This window comes from Lactuca virosa, chromosome 1 (assembly GCF_052849685.1).
Source record: "Lactuca virosa cultivar CGN04683 chromosome 1, Lactuca_virosa_CGN04683_v6, whole genome shotgun sequence".
NCBI lineage: Eukaryota > Viridiplantae > Streptophyta > Magnoliopsida > Asterales > Asteraceae > Lactuca > Lactuca virosa.
The window spans coordinates 175,709,825-175,733,381 of NC_136426.1; the positions used below are offsets into that span (position 1 = coordinate 175,709,825).

At 33.7% G+C, this 23,557-nt stretch overlaps 1 protein-coding gene across 6 annotated transcripts in view; it reads left to right on the top strand.

The window, feature by feature from the left end:
• Positions 1–1,277: 1,277 nt before the first annotated feature.
• Positions 1,278–23,557, top strand: part of LOC145161573 (myosin-6-like) — a 55,041-nt gene continuing 32,761 nt past the window's right edge. For 3 of the 6 annotated variants that reach the window (XR_013738539.1, XM_079081141.1, XM_079081149.1), the window contains exons 1-7: positions 1,279–2,530; positions 12,330–12,500; positions 13,510–13,656; positions 13,777–13,938; positions 14,064–14,189; positions 14,407–14,477; positions 14,558–14,657. Coding sequence is in view for 4 of the 6 variants with exons in the window: in XM_079081141.1 (XP_078937267.1) it covers positions 1,511–2,530; positions 12,330–12,500; positions 13,510–13,656; positions 13,777–13,938; positions 14,064–14,189; positions 14,407–14,477; positions 14,558–14,657 (1,797 nt within the window). In the remaining 2 variants the exon portion in view is untranslated. Of the gene's footprint in view, positions 2,531–12,329; positions 12,501–13,509; positions 13,657–13,776; positions 13,939–14,063; positions 14,190–14,406; positions 14,478–14,557; positions 14,658–23,557 lie in introns of all 6 variants that reach the window. The other 3 variants (XM_079081125.1, XM_079081135.1, XR_013738546.1) reach the window with 2 other exon arrangements.

Below are 23,557 nucleotides of genomic sequence, written 5' to 3' on the forward strand. Positions count from 1 at the left end.
ACGTTGACGTGACGGTTCAACGGCTTGTAGGTTTCATCATTACCTACATTAAACGGCCATTTTGTCCATTCGTGTGAGCGGTTTCCTCTTGATCTCCTTATAAGTAACTTCCGCTTCCTGGTTATTTTTATCACCTTCTAAAACATTCTTCTTCTTGTCTTATTCTCTTTTCCTTGTCTTGATTCAATATGGCTAACAAAGAGGCGTTGAAAATTTGTACCATAAAGTCTAGGCTTTCTCGGAAAACTCTTGTTGATATTGTGAAGAAGTATCACATCTATCCCGACTTCCGCCTTTGTCTTTGTGAACCAGGGAACGCCATCGTTGACGCTTTAGAAGGCTTTGTTGGTGTATACCGAGTATTCTTTAAGTCTTGGCTGTGTCTGCTAGCATTTGATTTCCTAGAGGAAATCTTTGATTATTATCATCTTCACATCACCCAAATTACCCCAAAATGGGTTTCGAAAAATCATTTGATCTGCGATGTTATGCTCTACATTTGATATTGTGCATTCCATCACTCTTTTTCCGTCACTTTACGTTCCTATTTCGAACGGCGATTGGATATCCCTTTATCTTCGTCATGGTTTAGTAGAATCATTTGCTTTGCGATGTTATGCTCTACACTTGATATTGTGCATTCCATCACCCTTTTCCGTCAATTTACGTTCCTATTTCGAATGGTGATTGGATATCCCTTTATCTTCGTCATAGTTTCGTAGAAATCAGTGATACCTTTCCGACTTCCATAAAGTACTGGAACGAGGAATTCTTTTTTGTTTCTTCTACTACTTTTGAGTAAAATCATGTTTCTTATCTTTTCTTATTTCAGAGTCGTGGGTCGGAAGTCGATTATGTAAAAGCTTTGGGCCTGATGAAGGTAAAGTTTAATCCTTTTGGAAGGAGGATATACATAAATCGAGCTAGGTTATATCCTATATATATATATATATATATATATATATATATATATATATATATATATATATATATATATATATATATATATATATATATCTTTCTCTTTTAATGATTTTGATTATCATTCTTGCATCCGTTTTATATCTTGCACAAATTTGAAATAAACAATACTAACGCAAGAATCCGGGGGATGTATTTTTTAAGGATTGGAAATTTCTTATAAGCCATGTGCCAATTACGTAAGCAACTTAATTTCATAAAAATTAGTATTATTTATAGCCACTTGGGGGATTCTACCCTTGGGGTGTATACATTTTTATTTATGTTTATCCCCAGTCAATATCAATATATAGATATAATTTGAACACTGAATTAGATGAGAGAGGATATATATTACTAAACCTCAGCTACACGCACCTTCTTCAGCCACCTGCAGAAAGCCAAAAAGCACCATCTTCAACCTACTCCAGCCGCTTCTTCGGTGACCCTCTCTGTCTCCTTAAACTTATTTTGAGCAAAAAACGGCAGCAGCTTGCTTTCTACATCTAGTCACCTCCCATATTTTTCTCATCCTCCGCCAAAAACCGTCATGGTCAGCCACAACAGCTTCTTCCCTGCCCAATATCGTTCTCCTGACACTACCATATCCATACATCATGATCACCAAAATCCAAACACGATGTTTTCTTCAGGGGTAAACCTTGAAAGTTACTTAATTCCACTGGAGGAGATCAACCGTGCCACGGAAAACTTTAGTCAGCAAAGGTTTATCGGAAGTGGTGGATTTGGTGCAGTCTACAAAGGACAACTATCTGAGCGCTGGCAAAACCGCATAGCCGCTGTGAAACGGCTAGGTCAGAATAGTTACCAAGGAGAGCGTGAGTTCCGTAACGAGCTTGAGATGACTGTCAGATTACAGAATGAAAACATCATCTCTTTCATCGGTTACTGTGACGAAGGGAGTGAGATGATTATAGTAAATGAATATGCTATCAACGGTAGCCTTGATCATTACCTCGGGGACCCAAATAAGATTGGTTCCATCACATGGACACAACGCCTCAGGATTTGCATTGGGGCAGCAAGAGGACTAAATTACCTTCACTCTGGTCTTGGGGAGCACGACAGAGTGATACACAGAGACATAAAGAGTGCTAACATACTGTTAGATGGCAAATTCGTTGCCAAAATTTGTGATTTTGGCTTGTCTAAATCTGGTCCCAGAAATCAGCCAAATACCGAATTCTATACAAAGGTTGCTGGAACCCAGTTTTACTTGGATCCCACTTACCTTGAGAGCGGCATCCTACGAAAAGAATCAGACTTGTACTCATTCGGTGTAGTGCTCTATGAAATGTTGAGTGGGATGCCGGTTTATAGTAAGAGGACTATTGAATATGATGGGCCAGAGAATCTGATGAATTTCGTCCGACGATACTATCCCGACAAACTAGACAAGTTAATTGATCCCTCCATAAAGGATGAAATTGATGCTCGTTCATTTTATATCTTCAAAGAAATTGCAAATCAATGCATTAGCTACAATTTAAAGGAACGCCCTACGATGGAAACCGTGATTCAGAGGATCGAGAAAGCATTGGATTATCAGGTATGCTTTTTCATTTAACTATATTGAAGGAAATCTAGTTTCATATGCAAGGATGAAAACTATTGTGGAACATACAAAATGATAAATTGCTCTATTATTTTTCATGATGGAGATAGTTTGTTTTAAGCAAATTAAATAATCATATGGGGTCATGATAAATTAGAATAACTTTTGTCAAAGGTATTTTTTCAAAAAGTTTAAAAGTCTTTTTGGTTTTTGTCTTATCAAACTTTCTTTATGAGAAGGTTGAGTATACTTGAATATCATTGACTTTATACGAGTCTGGAAATATAAGTATGATGATCACACGAAGAAGAAATCAATTGAATGTGATATTCTAGTTTTATATAACTAAAAAACATGATCTTTGTAAATATTCCTTAATTAACTGTAATTATTTTAAGTAATTAAATTAAATAATATTATACAACCTTCCTAATTTTACTGAATTTTACCGTGGATCGTAATTAACTAATAAATAATAGATATCAGATCTAATCCTGATAATATATCAAAATTGGTGACACATTATTTTAAAAAATAATACATTATCTTCTCTTTCTCTCTCTCTCATATATATATATATATATATATATATATATATATATATATATATATATATATATATATATATCATCCACATATTTATTTTGCCGCAAAACTCTTAGGCATATCGGCGGAAATAAATAACGGATACACATGTGTTTTCCAATCAAACTGTTAGGATCGAGACAGTTAACACACGACTCTAAACACACACACAGCTCACGAAAAACAAGAACACAAGGATGAACATGAGGGATTTAACGTGGTTCGGTCCTTCTCTGACCTGCGTCCACCCGTAACTAGGAATTTACATTTCTTGATGCTAATCTGCACTCTTTCTGTGTTACACTAGATACAAGTTTTACAAATACAGAATAATCTCTTATATAGAGATGGAAATCAGAAGTAGTCAAAAAACACAACTGGGTCTTCATTCAACAATTGTGGCTTCACAACTTCACATTGTTCCTGCCATTTTTGACCAGCTTTTCTGTGGATTCACACTCAACATTTCTGTGGATTCACACTCAACATTTTTGTGGATTCATACTCAACAATCTCCCACTTGAAGCCACGGAACAATCTTCACCTGTGCTTCAACTGTGCATCTGTATTTGATCTTAACTCCTTCCTAGTTACCCTGGCCTTCTCTTCAATTATCCTGAAGGCCAGTTGAAGCTTTCGTTAGCTCCAACACATCAGTCATGGCTAAGTCTGCCACTGACCTGTTCTCTGTCTCCATCGGCTCCCACTGAAATGAACTGCCCGATCCTGGAACATCCTGAGAACAAACGACACTCTCCATGTGAAGCAGATAATCTGGAGAGACTATTACAGATGGAATACTGGTTCTCTTAACCCACTGTGTTCTGGGTATTCTAGCTGAAACAAAGCCCATGCTCCCACTGCTATGAATGCCCTTGACTGGTTTTTCTGAACCGTTCCAAACACGTTCAACCTGAATTTGACCTGTGACTCTGGGTTTGCCATCTGCAAAGCAAACCTTCTTCTGTCCACGAGACTCTATGAACCGGATTTTGTTTTTCTTCTGAACTGGGACAGTTACTCCCTCAGACGGTAAACTGACCATATATAATGAACCCCTCTTATGTCCACGAGCTATCACAAGATTTCTTTTGACAACCTTCCACTGCCCATTCCTGAACTTAACCTCGTGTCCCTGTTCATCCAACTGCCCAACAGAAATCAACTGTTTCTTCAGACTTGGAATTACCCGGACATCCTTCAAAGTTCATGGACCAACTGGAGTCTTCAAAACTAAGTCACCTATGCTCGTCACATCAAGAACCTCATCGTTCGCCAGTCTTACCTTACCAAAATCTCATTCTTTTAGGTTCTGCAGTGCTTCACGGCTGTGGGTAGCGTGAAATGAAGCACCCGAATCCATAACCCAGGAATCCACATTGCTCTCCACACTACAGATCAAAACATCATCATCTGAATGGTCTACTGCAACGTTAACTTCTTTCTTGTCTTTTGGACATTGATTTCTGAAATGTCCAACCTCTTTACAGTTCCAACAAGTCACATCATTTCGAGTCCTCGACTGACTCTTTCTCCTGTTCCCGCTCCCACTACCTCTGTTATTTCTTCTACCTCTGACCGCATTCAATTGTTCACTTGATGATTCCCCGGAATTTCTTCGTCTGACGTCTTCGCCTAGAATTAAATCCCGAATTCCCTCAAAAGTGAGCTCTTTCGATCCTGTGGAACTAGTAACGGCTGTAACTGTTCCGGACCAACTGTCAGGTAATGATGATAACAGTAGTAAAGCTTGAACTTCGTCCTCAAATTTTATTCCCACTGACCCAAGTCTGGATAAAATCGAGTTCAAATTGTTGATGTGTACTGTAACTGAACTTCCTTCCCTCATCCTCGTGTTGACTAGTTCCCGAATCAGGAAGACTTTATTTGCTGCCGACGGCTTCTCGTACATATTAGACAACGCCTCCATGATTCCCTTTGCCGAGGTCTCCTTCAAAATGTTGAAGGCAACATCCTTTGACAATGTCAGTCTAATAAATGTCTTGGCCTTCTTATCCAGAGTCTCCCAGTTTGCTTGTGTGATCGCCTCCGGTTTTTCACCTAAAACTGCGTCCAAGTCTTTCTGTACGAGCAAATCTTCAATTTGCATCTTCCACCAACCAAAATCTTTCCCATTAAATTTCTCAATCTGAAGCTTATTGCTTTCTGCCATTTTCTGAAAGAACAATGACCTATTTTGCAATTTTCTGGAAATTCAGGGGCCAAATTGCAAATTTTCAAATTTGCTACAGTGTCTGCTGACGTCACCGCTGACGGCGTGCTACAGTGTCTGTTGACGTCACCGCTGACGTCGTGCTACAGTGTCTGCTGACGTCACCGCTGACGTTGTGCTACAGTACATCTACAGTACCGCTACAGTGTCGTCTTCTCCGTCAGAACTTCGGTGCTACAGTGTCGTCTTCTCCGGCAAGTTCAGGCGCTACAGTGTCGTCTTCTCCGGCGGAACTGGTTTTTCCGGTCACTATTCCGGCAAACCTTTGACCGGCGATTTGGACGTCTTCCGGTGGTCAAAAAATTCAGAAAAAAATATTTTCGGAATTTTCGGAACGAGACCTTTCCAACGGTATACACCAAAATCGTTTTTGACGAAAAAAAATTTCGACCAAAAAACTGAAAATCACCTTCTGGAGCTAAAACCTTGCTCAGATACCACTTGTTAGGATCGAGACACTTAACACAGGACTCTAAACACACACACAGCTCACGAAAAACAAGAACACAAGGATGAACATGAGGGATTTAACGTGGTTCGGTCCTTCTCTGACCTACGTCCACCGGTAACTAGGAATTTACATTTCTTGATGCTAATCTGCACTCTTTCTGTGTTACACTAGATACAAGTTTTACAAATACAGAATAATCTCTTATATAGAGATGGAAATCAGAAGTAGTCAAAAAACACAACTGGGTCTTCATTCAACAATTGTGGCTTCACAACTTCACATTGTTCCTGCCATTTTTGACTAGCTTTTCTGTAGATTCACACTCAACATTTCTGTGGATTCACACTCAACATTTCTGTGGATTCATACTCAACACAAACATGTTTCCTTAAGTTATTCTAATCATTACCTTAATATGCACAAAAACATTTTTTTTTGTTTTTTTTTATTATTTTTAGAATGCTATTTTTATTGAAAAATTATTTTAAATATATCAAAATTCATAATCTTTTATTCTCTATAAATAAACATTCATATTGATATAGTTTTAAAATAAAATAATTTTTTTTAGAGTTTCAGGTCTCGTCGTTATAAGTGAATAAAAATCAATCAAATTTTCATTATAGTATATTCGTTATTCACTTATGAATAAAACGTATGTTTAACTTTTTTATAGTTTGAGTATCGTCCATATATGAATATAACATGTAATAAATTTTTCTTACTTAAAATGTATTTTTTACATCATCTTTCGTCATATATTATATTTATATGAATAAAACGTATATTATTTGTCGTCATATTTTATATTCATATATGAATAAAACATTTATTAAATTTTTGTTACAGTTAATTTGTTATTTATATATGAATAAATAGTATAAAGTATACTTAAACTGTAAAAAAATAATCATATTTTTTATTCATAAGTGAATAACGAATGTACTGTAGTAAAAATCTGATGCATTTTTATTCAGTTATGAATAACGATAGCTAAAAACTATAAAAAAATATAAATTTTAATTTATCTTAAAACTATATCAATATGAATATCTATTTATAGAGAATAAAAAATTATGAATTTTGATATATTTAAAATCATTTTTCGAAAAAAATAACTCCTTAAAAAATAAAAATAAACGAAAAAAAATATGTTCATATATATATATATATATATATATATATATATATATATATATGTAATGATTAACATATTTAAGGAAACATGTTTTGTTGGAAAACATATGTATTGTTTTCCATATATATATATATATATATATATATATATATATATATATATATATATATATATATATATATATATATATATATATATATATATATATATGGTTAGGTTCATGTGAGACGGCCTAGTTATGTAAGACCATGAGACGCAATCTTAACTACTCATTTTGTATAAATAAATATTTTTAAAATTCAAAAAAAATTAAAAAATTTTGAAAATTTTTCATTCAAATATTATTTTCGTTATTTATATTTTCAAAAAAAATTACCAAAAAATATAAAAAAAAAATACAATTTTTTTTACATATTTTAGTAGAATATTAGAGTATTTTACATATCTAACAAATGTATTAGAATATTCTAACATTCTAAAAATCACATTAGAATATTTACACTGTGATATTCTATTAGAATATTTTTAGATATTTCCTTTTATTTTGCATTTTAAATTTATATTTAGATTGCGTCTCACGGTCTCACAAAATAGCATGGTCTCAAATGCACCTGAACCTAAACTTATATATATATATATATATATATATATATATATATATATATATATATGGAAAAAGTGAATATACCCTTAAGTGCGTATATAACCTTAGGCATCCAAACTCACCATACTACGTAGTTTTGTATTAAATGTATATATTGTAATTGTTCAATGTTCTTATAGGGGTAAATTTGTTAATTGTAATTCAACAGGTTGGTGTTGTTCTTCGTTTGACGTTTTGTTTCCTTTTGTTTCTTTTACCCCGCCTTGTTTCCTTTATAGGTGTTGGGTTTAATAAATTTCCGCCGGTTCCAAAAAATTTAAAGCTAGTTAGTTTTGCCCTGCCTTGCTTCCTTTATAGGTGTTGTTCTCCGTTTAACGTTTTGTAACTCTTTTTTTTTTATACTTTTATATGTTCAAAACTGTGTTTTACTTCTAAAACACTAAAAAGTCAGATTATTGAACAAACTACAAACTAGATTGAACAACATTAAATCCATTTAATCAACCAATAAATCACAAGATTTTATATAAACAGAAAATATAAAAAGATTAAACAATATATTAAGAATATTTAAGGAAAATCCGTTCTTTGACCACAACCTTCAATCATCACCATTAACCACTACTATCATTGTCGTCGACAACCACTAACCGATGGTGACAACTAACCACATGGGGGGGGGGAGAGAGAGAGAGAGAGAGAGAGAGAGAGAGAGAGAGAGAGAGAGAGAGAGAGAGAGAGAGAGAGTCCGCCACTTACCACTGCCATCGCTGCGTTAGTTAGTCCGACTACCAAAATCTGTCACCGATGGACCACCGAAATCGCCGGAGAAAAGATGGAATCTTCTTAATCTGTTGTTTTCGGGCTACCATGATAGAGACTAATGTTGGACCAACATCAACGTCGTTGGAGCGTCAGAGGAGAGAGGCGATATTCGTAATCCGATGTGGTTGAGAAGTTGAAAACGTTGCCGGAAATCCAGATAGAATATCCCACTCTCTCATTTTGACGGAGTTTGGAGTTTGTGATGGGGTTAAAGATACAAACCTCTTATATCGAAAACTTTTACACTAAAAGCCTACGAATTAAAAAGATTATTTCATTTTATACATCTAACTTTATACATTTTATAACACATTTATTTATTTTAATAAAAAACATCAACCTTTTAACCAAAAATTTATTTAATATCCTTTAGGAACTCTTTGGTTTAGTTTCAATATGGGGAAATGATATAAATGACCTATGAAGTTTCTAAGATTGGTCCATTTAGTCTCAAATTATTTTTGTTGCTTTATCAGGGAACAAACTCTAGGCAACCTGTTTTTTTATTTAGTCCCCTGGACTGTTTGGAGTGCCACATCCATATTATATGCCATCAACTATGACATGGCAACCAACTTACTTGACTATTCCAAAATCATAGACAAACTGAAATAAATAATTTCTAATCCGACTGCTTCGTCTTCTTCTTCTTATACATCTAACTTTATACATTTTATAATTTCTGCACACATTTATTTATTTTAATAAAAAAACATCAACCTTTTAACCAAGAATTTATTTAATATACTTTAAGAACTCTTTGGTATGGTTTTAATATGGGGAAATGATATAAATGCCCTACGAAGTTTCTAAGATTGATCAATTTAGTCCCTAAATTATTTTTGTTGTTTATCAGGGAACAAACTCTAGGCAACCTGTTTTTTTAGTCTCCTGGACTTGTTTTGCCCAGTTTGGAGTGCCACATCCATACTATTTGCTATCAGCCATGACATGGCAACCAACTTACTTGACTATTCCAAAATCATAGACAAACTGAAATAAATAATTTCTCATCCTGCTGCTTCGTCTTCTTCTTCTTTACAACCTGAATTCGTCTTCTTCATCTTCATAACCTGCTTCTTCTTTCCCCGTCACCATCTTTTTTGATTCTGATTGTGATCCATTTGGGTTTCCTCCTTTTACACAACTCTGTTATCTCTATGACTTATCCGCCAAGTGTTTGATTCTATGCCTCAGAGAGTTTGATGAACTCGTGGAATAAGCTTAAAGATGGTATTTCGTCCTAGACTTACAACCTAGATATTTGTCTTTTTCTACCTTCTTACTTTCGAGCTTGAAGCATAAATTGGAGATGAAGGTCTGAGTCGAGTTTATTTGAGATAATACAAAATGTTTTCTTCCTTCTTAACTAATTAAGATTAAGAAGATACCTCATGAAATTACATAAAATAATATACAAAACTTCATTATTAGTGAAATAAACCCCTCGGTTTTTAGAAAATCATGTTCATAACTAGCAATCGGTATCATTAAACTGAAATATTAAGCAGAGCATGTAACATATAATGCATACAGTACAACAACTAAGGCACAAGGTACAATGTCAAAGGAAATCAACTATAATCGTTCATGGCGACGAGTTGATAGTTCAGAATTGCAATCATAACTTCGATGTCGGAGCCGACAAGCGCACTCATCGTCGATTACTCGACATCAAACATCTTCACTTTAGTAATCTTGTTGTTTTTCAACATCTGAACTACCGTTTTCGGATCCATCTTATGCGTCGCCATCGTCCCCCATTTCACATTCAAATTTTCAATTTAAGCAGAGAATCAATCGAATGACAAATTTGGTTGATGAACTGGAATAAAACTTTATGGTTCAATACTTGAATCAAATGAAAGATTTTTAGATATTGGACACATAGGGTTACATGTAAGTGAGTGTGGGTTAATTAAGATTTCAACAAAGAAATTATCGGTCAACGTGATAGTCAACATATACGGGGTGAACCGGCAAAATTGTTACCAACCGTTTACCCCTTCAGATCTTCCAAAATGACCATTTGGAGCCGACAAAAACAACTTCGTGCCCCTATAAAGCTACAAAAAAAAAATTAGAAACCAAATAGATCAACCCTAGAAACTCCGTACGAAATTTATATCATTTCCCCTTTTAATATTTATGCAATATTATATTTATATATTTGTTGTGATTTTTGTGTATACATGTTGTAATCAACATGTTTTATCGTTTTAATATAACATGTTTTATTTTAGAAATTTAAAAAATATTAAAAATATTTAATTAAATACTTTTAAAATATCATTTATATATATAGTAAAAAAGTATTAATCAATACTTTATAATTTGCTGATAATTATAGTTAGAAATATAATTATTATAGATAAAAAGCTATAATGATAGTCTAATCATTGTAATCATTTAAAGAAAAAAAGTTAATATAATGGTCATGGTTATTGATAGACTATTAAGGGGTATGGATAGTCCATGTATTTTTTTTCTTGTATCACTCAATATACAATGTTCATTCATAAATCATATTCTAGAAAACGTTTTATTTTTAGGCCCTTGGCCAATCACCAATATGTCATGATGACATGTTAGTTTCGTATCTTTCACAGTTTGCATTTAGCCCCAACATTTACATACATGTTTGTAATTAGCCGCAACATTTATGTATGGGTTTGCATCTAGCCCCAACATTTTTTAGTTCCCCGTTCACCATAATTTTTTAGAAAAAAATTCATTTTAGCCACTGACCAGTCATGAATAGGTATTTTAAAACATAATAACTTAAAATGAAAAAGGAAAAAACAAAAGCAAGAGTCGAAGCTGTGACTTCTCCTTAAGGGTAGGACGTGTTAGCTAGCAAGCCAATGATTTTTTTTTGGTATTATCAGTGTTTGTTGTATTTAATACACACATGAATTTTAAAATGAAGGAAAAAGACCTAGTGTATATCTCATGTCTAAGATATCTAATAAACGATGTGACATGTTAATCTTTGAGCCAATAAAAATTGTCATTTCTTTGGTGTCTCAATAAATATGTCATTAGAAATATTTGGTTTCTCAACAAATATGTCATCAGAATAATCAATTTTTTCTTAGATGAGTTACCAATGAATTAAAGTTTGGATTGCTTAAAGATTAGCATGTCATAATGTTTATTAGATGTCACAGACTCAAGACTTACACTAGGTTTTTTCTTTTATTTTAAAATGCATGTGTACATTAAATACAACAAACATTGATAATACAAAAAGAAAGTCATTAACTTTTTAGCTAACACGCTCCTCGAGGAGAAGTCGCAGTTTTGACTCTTTAAAAGGATTTGGTTTCTTAACAATATGTCATTAGAAATAGCCAATTATTTCTTAGATGAGTAACGAATGAATTAATAAATTTGATTGACTCAAATATTAACATGACATGTTGTTTATTAGATAACACGAACTCATAACTTACACTAAGTCTTTTCCATCATTTTAAAATAAATGTGTACATTAAATACAACAAACAAACATTGATAATACAAAAAAAGCCTTCGTATTTTCCTTTTTTTTCCATTTTTTTCATTTGTAGTTATTACATTTTAAAATACCTTTTCGTAGCTGTCTAATGGCTAAAATGAAATTTTTTCTAAAAAATAATGGAAAATAAGGGAAAAAAATGTTGAGGCTAAATGCAAACTCATACGTAAATGTTGTTGCTGAATGCAAACTCATAAGTAATGTTGGTGATAAATGCAAACTATGAGACATACGAAACCGACACATCATCATGACCGGTCACTGACCGGCCAAAGGCCCAACAATAAAATGTTTTATAAAATATAATAGCTAACGAAGAACAAAAAATAAAGTTAGGGCTAAAACAGAACAATGTTATAAATATAATGGTTTTTGTGGAATAAACCCTATATCAAACTAATATAAAAAGAATGTTGAAGCATTACTTATTCCTGCAGGATGGTGTCGGTTACCTTTTTGATTGTCTAACACAAAACATGGGATTCAGTGATGGCAAACCTATTGCAGCATTTACCGTCTACAAATGCCTTCTCCATTGGAAATGTCTTGAAGCTGAAAGAACTCCTGTACTTTGTCGACTTATACATATTATTAATTCCGCGATTGAGGTACTTATTAGAAATCAATTTATTGAATGGAATCAGCTTCATTTTAATTGATTACATTAATCTAGTCATGTTGAATTCAAGCTAACAATAACTAAGTATGGAGTAACTTGCTGTTATTGGGAACAAAATATATGGGAGAATCCCTATCCCCCAAAAAATAATAATAATAATAATAATAATAAATAATGTTTTTAGTTTTCCCTCATGTTGAATTTGCGTTTGTGGGTGGATTTTTTTTTGTGGGAAGGAGTAAAATTACAAGAAAAATGGAGATTTAAGTGTTGTTTGTTTTTTTGTAAAAACCTCTTCAAACCTCTTATTGTTGTGCGGCACAGCATACGCACAACACTTTTAATCTTGCAGCTGTTTGTTTTTAGAAGTTTTAAGAGTAAAAAATCTCTGGTTGTGTTCTGTTTCGCGCAACACTTGTATTACCTCTTCCAACATTTTCTTCTTCTTTTTTTCTTGTTAAAATCTTGATTATATGTTGTTAAAATCTTATTTTACCTTTTTTTTGTTTTTTTATTTATTCTTGTTGAATTCTTTTTTTTCGATTTTTGATATTGAATAATGATTATTTCTTGATGAAATATTATTACTTTTTGCTTTTGTTGAAATATCATTATTTTTTGCTGAAATATCATAAATTTTTGCTCAAAATGTCATACACTATTAATTTTTTGGTTTTAAAAAAATACTTCGGTTTATAAAATCAGTTTATTTTAGTTTTTTAATATCTGCAACAGCATGCAGATGTTAAAAAAACAAACACGCTTCTTATTACAGTTTGCAGCCATTTGGCCCACCTCTTCTACTGCAGAGGGTTGCAGAGGTGGTTCGCAGAATTCATGAATTTTTGCTTCAAAAAAACAAAGCACCTCATTCATTTAACTCCTCCTTAATTCTATATTTTCTTTTTTATTGAATCCGGTGTTTTCAAATTACAGTAGAAAAACTGAACATATTTCCAGGATAATTTTAATTGCAATGTAAAGCAACTTTATTGCAGGATCGAGATAACAACCATCAGATGCCGTATTGGTTATCAAATGCGTCTGTTTTGTTATTCTTAATCAAAAAAGGTCTAAAACTTGATGGTGCAAGTTCTTTTCCAAAACCACCACCTCAAACTTCTAGTTTAGGAAGTTTGACAATGGTATCAATTTAATCTTATTGTTGGTTTTATCCTTTTAAATAATATATAGATGTTCCATGATATGGTTTTCTAATAATAGATTTACTATATTCTTCCCTGTTTTCTACCGACATTGCTCAGGCCAAGGCTAAGGCTGCACCTATGGTAGGACAACACACTGAAGCCAAATACCCAGTTTTGATTTTCAAGTTACAACTAGCAACATGTGTAGAGAAAATTTATGGCATTATTCGTGACAACTTGAAGAGGGAAGTGGGATTATTACTTGACTTATGTATTGCGGTAGTTGAACTTCGATTCATCCTCACCTATAATGCTGTGTTAGAAAATACATTCCTAATTTTATTTGAATGACTTTCCATATCGCCTATGATGCATGCAAACTTATTATAACCGTGAAAATTTAGGAACCAAAAATCTTCAACCGAGCGCCGACACCTACACAGTCAATTGCAAAAGAGTCATGTTTCAGACACTGGCTAGGCATGATTGATCATCTCAACACTTTCCTCAACACAATGGAAGACAATTTTGTATGTGAATTATCAATGGCCTCTTGTTTTTCCTTTAAATCTCAGGGATAGTTATAAAAGTTTTAGTTCTTTTCAAGAAAACACAAATACGTATTTCGTTAGTTTGTAAACATGGATACAAACAAACACCACCTAACTTTTAAAATTGCATAAAAGTGGATTGAATTTTTTTCGGAACATAATTTTTGGCAAATTTTCTCATATAGTTGCATTTCAGGTGCCTCCTATACTTGTTCTGAAGATATGTATTCAAGTTTTCACATATATCAACGTCAAGCTCTTTAATAGGTGTTTGGTTACTCAACTTTCCCTTTTTTTAGGTCCTTTTCTTTGTTTCCTATCATAAATATTCTTTTGCAATTCTGCAGCGTTCTAGAGGACAGGGAGTGTTGTAGCTTCAGCAATGGGAAATATTTGGAAGGCGGTGTAGCAGAGTTGGAGATATGGTGTTTAGAGGCGAAAGAGGAGGTAATACTTTATTCTGACCTTTCTCATGTTTTTTTTGGTAAAACATTTCTCATCTATATATATATATATATATATATATATATATATATATATATATATATATATATATATATATATATTTTGTTTGTTTTTGTAAAATGACGTACGTAGCCCCCTAAATTTAATTGAAAAATAAAGTACATAGTACAAGTTCGGTGTTAAATATAATCATGGGATTTTCTATAACTACCCCTCCTCATTTTCCAATCTTGTTGGTTTTTTTTTTGTTTTTTTTTTCCATTTTGTTTTTTTTGTAGTTTTTAATTATTTTTTAATTTACTACATTTATTATTTATTATTATTATTATATTTTAATATTATTATTATTATTATTGTTATAAATTTCGTACAAAATTTTAACATTCGGACGACATAATAAATTCGAACGGCTATATAAAATCGGTTTTTAAATATTTTTTATATTTTAATATTAATATTATTATCGTTATTATTATTATAAATTTCGAATGATATTTTATAAATCAGATATTATAAATTCGAACGACTATATAAAATTGGAATAGAAACAAAGTTTGTGCCTATTAATTACGAATATTAATTGGTATTGTATTATAATTGCGTGCTGCGTTATGCGAATTGAAAACATTTAGTCAATCAGTATACAATGTTTCCAATTTTATATAGCCGTTCGAATTTATAATGTCCGGTTTATAAAATGTTTTTCGAAATCTATAATAATAATAACAATAATAATATTAATATTAAAATATAAAAAAATATTTAAAAACCGATTTTATATAGTCGTTCGAATTTATAATGTTGTCCGAATTTTAAAATTTTGTCCGAAATTTATAACAGTAGTAATAATAATAATAATAATAATAATAATAATAATAATAATAATAATAATAATAATATATAATAATAATAATACAAATTACAAAAGAATTAAAATAACAAAAAAAAACTAAATAGAAAAAAAAACAACAAAAAACAAAAAAACAAAAAAAAAATGATGTCAAATCAAATGTTATATTGACTTTAAGGGGGTAAAAATGGTTAAGGGGGAGGGGGTACTTAAGCACAACCCTTTGAGAATTGAAGACCAGTAGTAGCTAGTTGACTTATCAATAACTAGGTTGGCTGTGTCAATTAGCTCGTGTAATGGAGGCTCAGTTCTAGCTAGGTTTATGTTTCACTTTGCCTATAAATAAATATTAATATTTAGGGTTTCAGTGTAGTCGATTAGCAAATAAAAAAATATTGCATCCTTCACATGGACATAGTTCATCCTGACCAAACCATATATATATATATATATATATATATATATATATATATATATATATATATATATATATATCGTGTGTTTTCCTTACAAGTGGTATTAAAATTACGATTGCTCTATCGATTGAAGAGAGATTGTCCCACAAAATTGGGATGAAGAAATCCAATAGCTTTATTGACTTCACTTTATGGAAGGTGAAGATCCTTCACACACACATAGTTCATGTGACCAAACCATATATATATATATATATATATATATATATATATATATATATATATATATATATATATATATCGTGTTTTTCCTTACAAGTGGTATTAAAATTACGATTGCTCTATCTATTGAAGAGATATTTTCCTACAAAACTCAGATGAAGAAATTCAATAGCTTCATTGACTTCACTTTATGGAATGTGAAGATGAGGGATCTTCTGGTTTAATAGGGTTTAAAGGCATCTTTGGAAGGATAATTCTGGAAGATCCCTAGCCTAGTACTAGCATGTTGTGCTAACTTATCACATAATCAAATAACTGGTATGGTATTTTGGGGTTTACTTACTGGCTCCGGCTGATCGTACACTCCGCCTCCTCCTTAGTTATTTTAAAAACCATTTCGAATTTTATTTTTAAAATCTTTCCTTGATTTGAGACTGGATTCACACGAGTGTTCCTCCAATTTGCTCAAACCAAGGCTCTAATACCAACTTATAACACCCATAAAATTTAAGCCAAATTTAAACTTTCCAAAAACATTTAAAAACCAATAGTTACTACAAGTTTGTTTCCAAAATAGTCTTTATCAGAGTTTTCCCATAATACATATCAAAATGTGAGGAGCGGTACGATCACGCCTTTGCCTTGCCTCAATCCCCTGATGTATCTGAAACAATAAACTGAAACTGTAAGCCCGAAAGCTTAGTGAGTTCCCCCAAAATACCCATACTCACAAATATACATATTATCATAAACACAATATACAATGGGTCCAGTCAACCATCGGGTTGGAATACCCCAGGCCCTCAACCAGCAGGTTGGAATGCCAACACACTATGGGTCCAATCATCCTCGGGATGGAATACCCCAGGCACTCAACCAATATGTTGGAATGCCCCGGTCTATTGGCCTCCGCACGAAGCAGATAAACCTCAACCACCAAACAGACATGTGCACATGTAACAGATAATCACATAACAGTCTACAGACAAAACTGATCTAACAGATCATACCACATAGCTCATCATATCATCCTATCTACCAGGATACCAATCTAACAATTCATACTACGTATCATATAACATTATCCTACCCTCTAGGATACCGATCTAACAGATCATACTAGCATAACATAACCATATACATTCCAAAGGGCCGGCCTTGGTGCCTTAGACCCTTGAGTATAGTGAGGATAACTCACCTTGCAATGCCAACCCGCAGGAATAAGCTCAAACTCTCGGATTACTGACACGAACACCACCACCTATATTTATTACGAACCAAACTCGTAAATCTCCAATCTTTCCAAAACTATCCTCAAAAGTCAACGGGTCAACCCATGGTCAAAGTCAAAGTCATCAGTCAAGGTGAACAGTCCATGTTGACCTTAACTCGTCGAGTACCCTCAGCTGCTCGCTGAGTTTCTTTAACACTCGCCCACTCGCCGAGTCACCAGAGTGACTCGTCGAGTTCCTAAGGCTCGCGATCGAAGCTCTGAGACCACTTGTCGAGGTTTCCCTCGCACAACTCGACAAGTTTATACACACCTATCGATTTGGGAAAACCCTAACCGACTCACCGACCCGCTCTACAGGATCGCCGAGTCTAAGGCAATCTTCATCAGACTCGCCGAGTTGTTCATCCAACTCGTCGAGTCCATGACCATCTTCAAATGACTCGCCGAGTCGACCATGCGACTCGCCGAGTAGCTTGAATCCCTCATCCATACAGAAGCTTTTAAAGTCATGTAAAGGCTCCAAACTGCAGATCTAAGCTTCTAGGGCATGATTATCACGTAAAGTTGCAAACTTTACGTGCATGCAAGATGGTATGACCCAAAACAAGCTAAAAGGAGTGGCTTAAGGAAATGGGATAGGTCATAGCTTGGCAATTACTGAACTTTATGATAAAGAGAGCCTAAAAGAGCCCAGATCTGAGGTTGTAACCTCAGATCTTGACCCAACACAGAGAATCACCACAAAACCCTAAAAAGGCTCTAAACCCAACCATGAGGGGTTCTACTCAAAGGAGAATCAAGGTAACAACTTGTTACCTTCAAAATGATGCCAACCTAAAGAAGAATCCGGATCTACAATAGCCACTAGCTCCAACTTCTTGTACTCCAAGCTCTTAACTCCAAAGGATCTTCTTTCAAGGTCAAGAACACACACAAAAGAGGGCAAACACGAATTACGGTTTTCTGGGTTCAAGAGAGGCAGTAAGAGAGGCTAAGGAGAATATATGATCCTTAAATAGGGTGCCCAAACCCCGAGATTTAGGGTTTCATCTGCCAGCTCCTTACTTGGACTCGTCGAGTAGATCACTAAACACGCAGACCAACCCGCTGCTACTCGACGAGTGGGGCTACCAACTCGTCGAGTAGACCTTGAAATCAAGAAAGTTCTTATGTAAGTCAATTACCTGAAGATCAGGGCGTTACATAAGACGTTGAAGAAGGATATTATGGAAAAAACATCCTTACTATTGAACTGTTAAAGGAGGTTGTCGATCAAACTACTGTTGCTGGGATTTGGGAGAAACTTTGTAATAAGTATTAGAACAATTCTCTCACAAATTGACCCTATCAGAAGTAATGTTAGTACCCAAATAAATGATCATCTAGACAATTTTAAGCATATTATACTTGATCTATAATGTGTTGACATTAAAATGATGATAGGGATCAATCTCCTATTTTGTTGTGCTCTCTGTCAAAATTTATGAGTATTTCGTTAATACCATGTTGTATGGTAGAAAAACATTTAATATCAATGATGTAATGGATTCCTTATTGTCAAAGGAACTAAAGCATATAATTTTTGGTAATGAAGAAGATTTCGGTTGAGATTTATTTGTTGGCATGGGTAAAATACGAGAAAGAAATAGTGCAAACATGGGTAGTCTCATTCCAAGCCTAAATCTCCCTTTAATATTAGATGTAATAATTGTCATGAAAAATGTCACTACAAAAGATATTATTCAAAAATAAACAAAGGTAATTTCAAAGTTGAATCAAGTAGTAATAATAGTGTTGACATGTTTATGAGACTTCATAAGGAAACATGGACGTCATTTTGGCTATATGCATGAATAATTCTACAGATGCTTGGATCTTGGATTCGATTGAATCTCACAATATGACTTATAATCATAAGTATTCGAATCTTTTAAAGAATGGGAGTGCACAGTGATGGTATGACCATAAAATTTTATTACTGGTATGTTCTTGAAATTTGGAAGAACCAGCAAAGGTGATCTTGTAGTTATGAAGGGAAAGCTACAACATGGGACTTATTTTCTAGAAGGCTACACAATTAGAAGAGCAGTGGTTGTATCCTAATCTTCGGAGCACCATGATAATAAAATAGGGTTATGAGATCATAAATTATGGCACATGAGCGAGAATGGCATGTCGATCTTGAGTAAACAATGGTTGTTTGGTGGACACATAACTAGAAAAGTAAAATTCTTCGAATGTTGTGTCAAATGAAAGCAACATAGAGTGAAGTTCGATTATAGTCAACACACAAGAAACATAATCCTCGAATAAATTCAATTAGATTTATGAGTTCCCTCTTCGATGAAATCTCATGGTGGACGCTCATACTTTATGATTTTCATTGAAGACTATTTAAGGAATGCATGATTCTATTTTCTAAAGACAAAACATGAAATGTTTTAAAGTTCAAGGAGTGGAAGATTATGGTTAAAAGCGGACAGGGAAATATGTCAAGATACTCATAACTGGTAATGAGTTAGAGCTTTGCAATGCACAGTTTGGAAACTTCCTCAAAACAAAAGCTATATTAAAGTATCACACTGAACGGAACACACCATAGCAAAATGGAGCGACAAAACAGATTAATCAAACAGTACACTAATATAATGGGCAAGTTGCATGTGATTATTTTTTGGTTTATCAAATCAGTTTTGGGCAAAAGCGATCAATAATGCATGTTATCAGGTGAACAGATCTTGATCAACTGTAATTGACTTAAATATACCTCACGAGTAAGGTTGTAAAAGTCGCTAGGTGGTACTAAGTCAGTCGACTAATGACTAGGCATTAGTTAGCCTAGTCGTGGATTCTTTGGCAACATATAAATTTTAAATTTGCTACGTGACTTTTAATCAGTAGGGTAGCGCCTTGGGACTAATCGAAGATTAATCGGGGCCTAGTCTGGATTTTTACAACACTGCTCCGGAGGAACTACTACAAAAATACCCTTTAATGACACGCATTGCGTGTCGTAAAAGCAGCAGATGACACACAAATGTGTGTCAAGGAAGGCCCTATCATAATGGAAGACAACACGCTTTTGCGTGTCATAAACTTACGACGTGCATTTATGATGCGCATTTACGGCACACATTGCATGTCAACGAAGGCCCACTCTTAAAGGAAGATGACTTGCATTTGCGTGTCATAAGCATATGACGCACATTTACAACACACATTGCGTATCATTAAAGCCCCTGCCATAAATGAAGATGACACGCGTTTGCATGTCATAAACTTCAACAACCATTTACGATATTCATTTACGACGCTATTTCATGTCCATTCCTGGAAAATCTTTTCATCATTAGGAGTAAATGAACTTAATAGGTTTAAAAGGTACAAGCACGGATGGTAAAATTTTAAAATAGTCAATAAATAAATAGGTAAAGAAGAAGTTAATTCAAAACTTTGGGCAAGAAAGTATTAAACGCAAATATAAACTTATTGTGGACTTTAGCTAACTCTTTCAACTTCGCTATGACACCGGTAGTATCGTTTTTTTTAATGAAAAAACAGTTAAGAATGGAAACTGTGTTATCAAATAATTTAAGGAAGTCATAATACCATACCGGCTATAAGGAGAGAGAGAGGGACAAAAACTATAAACGGGCCAAAACCGCAGGGACTAGAGCTGTTGCAGGGACGAAAACTATACAAGGACCAAAAATGTAGGGACCAAAACTGTTACAGTGACCAAAACTGTTACATGTTCTATTGATTCCGGTTTCTGAGAACATGAGATGCTAATTTTCTGAGTAGAAAAATGGAATGAGGAAGTATTCCTCCATCGATGTTATCAAGCTGATTCAAATCTGAAGTTTCTGCCATGCTTGGAGGATTTAGTGATTCCAATGCAACTTGTTTGTCTGCTACTAACCTCAAGCATAATACTTTTCTTCACTGTGTAGCACCACAACTTAATTACCAATACAATTATTCCAGAAAAAGAATTCTCAATCATTTATTTTTTAATCTAGTATTACTGGATTATAATGCTAATTAAATAAAGTGACTTACCATGCAAAACGTGCATGCTTAGCAAGTGGTACAATTTCCATGTAAGCATTAGTGGCATAAGTTGTATGCGAAAATTATTCTTTCTACATACAAAAAAAGATATAGCCAAGAGAATATCATATGAACTTTACTGTTTAAAAAAAGTTATCAAATTTATTCAATTCTGTTATCAATCAATCGTATTCATAACATGAGAGTATGAATATTTCAATTTTGATGTGATAAACTTAAAGGTGATTGTAGATTTATACTTACCAATACCCTGCCGAGAATAACCCTTGCTCTTCAAACTTTCATAGTCGTGTCATTTCCCCATTTCTCTAAATTTTTCTCTGGCTAAAATTATGGAACAAAAGAAACAAAAATTCAGCAAACAGAATAAGGAGAGATGAGACAAAACAGTCTCCAATTCATCAGCCATGTTAATTTTCCACACACTAGGGATGGAGGCCAAAACCTAAATTAAGAATTGGCAGCTTTAGCATCGATAATCATATCCTAATAGGAAAAACAATTTTAGAATGATCCCAGTAGGAGATGAAGAACCAGTAGCAAGACCTAAGTGCCTCGTTTATTAGAGAAGTAGGTGGTGATAGTTCGATTTTGTTGAAAGGTAGAAGGAGCACAAAGCGGCCATGGAAATAAGGAAGAAACGGGTTACGGTGGTAGAAACAAGGGAGAGTGAGAACAATCAGGTTTTTAATATTTTGGGATTTCATCCCCCCCCCCCCCTAGGTATTAAAAGACAAGGCCACGTTTCATTAAAAAAAATTATAAAATGAAACACTTTCACGACACACATTTTATGATAGGCGCCCTCCGTGTTTTCTTGACACTAAATTTAGGCCACTCGCAAATGCGTGTCCTCTATCCTTCAAATTTTGGAAAGCTGACATTATTTTTAACACACAAAAAAATGTAAATCGTAAATCCTTGCGTGTCATTGTTCGCATGTCATTAATGGTATGTTTTCTACTAGTGTGGTATGATCTAGTAAACCCTTTTATTAATCTGGATTAGTATATTTAGATGCAATACTTATGCTCATGTTAATAATGGTTCACTAGATCCAAGGGCTATGAAGTGCATATTTCTAGGATCTATAAATTGAATAAAAGCTTATAGGATTTGGTGTATATAAGAAGGAAAAACTCAAAATTTTATAGCTAGCATAGATATGTCCTTTTATGAATTTTATATATGCAACCAGAGAGGAGAAAATACAAGTGATGTTAGGAATTAGGATCAGGGTGCTAGCCAGAAGGTGGAGTTTTTAACGCAAACCCCAAAAAAATTTGTGATAAATGAAGAACAACAAACCTACATTGAGCATCCTAGATGAGCTGAATCTCAAGATCAACTCAGAGAGCAAGAGTTTAGAGGCGCTAATGCCGAGAGATAGAAAGAGAGAGAGAGAGAGGGAGAGAGAGAGAAAGAGAGATGAGGAAGGAATATATAGAAAAAAAAATACATAAAAGAAACATTCAAAAACCCATTAGATATGTTGTATGTGTTAATTTGTCTCACATCGGTGCCATTGTTTATGCAATGGCAATTATAGAAGACGTTGATATGGACGAGCCTCGATCATACAAAGATCTTGTAGCGAGTAAAGAAACAACAAATTAGTTAATGGAAATTGATGAAAAAATAAAGTTTCTAGAGAAGAATGAAACATTGTATCTTGTTCCATTACTGAAAGTAGCAAAACCATTGGGGTGAAAATGGTTCTTTAAGAGAAAAGAAGGAAATCTTGGTAGCAAAGGGGTTCTCATAGAAAGAACGAATCGACTATCACAATGTTTTCACACATATCCTGAATCATAAAATGATTTGGTATTTATTGGCCATGATTAATGCATTTGATTTTAAGCTTGAGCAGCTTGATTTCAATACATCATTTATTCATGGCTGTCTAGATGAGAAGATATACATATCTCAACCAGAAGGTTTCTTGATTCAAAGAAAGATCATGTATGTTTGCTGAAGATATCTCTTAATGGTTTGAAGTTGTCTCCAAGACAATACTACAAGAGGTTTGATTCATTTATGATTTCACATGGCCAAATTCAGAACCAGTTTGATAATTGTGTTTAAT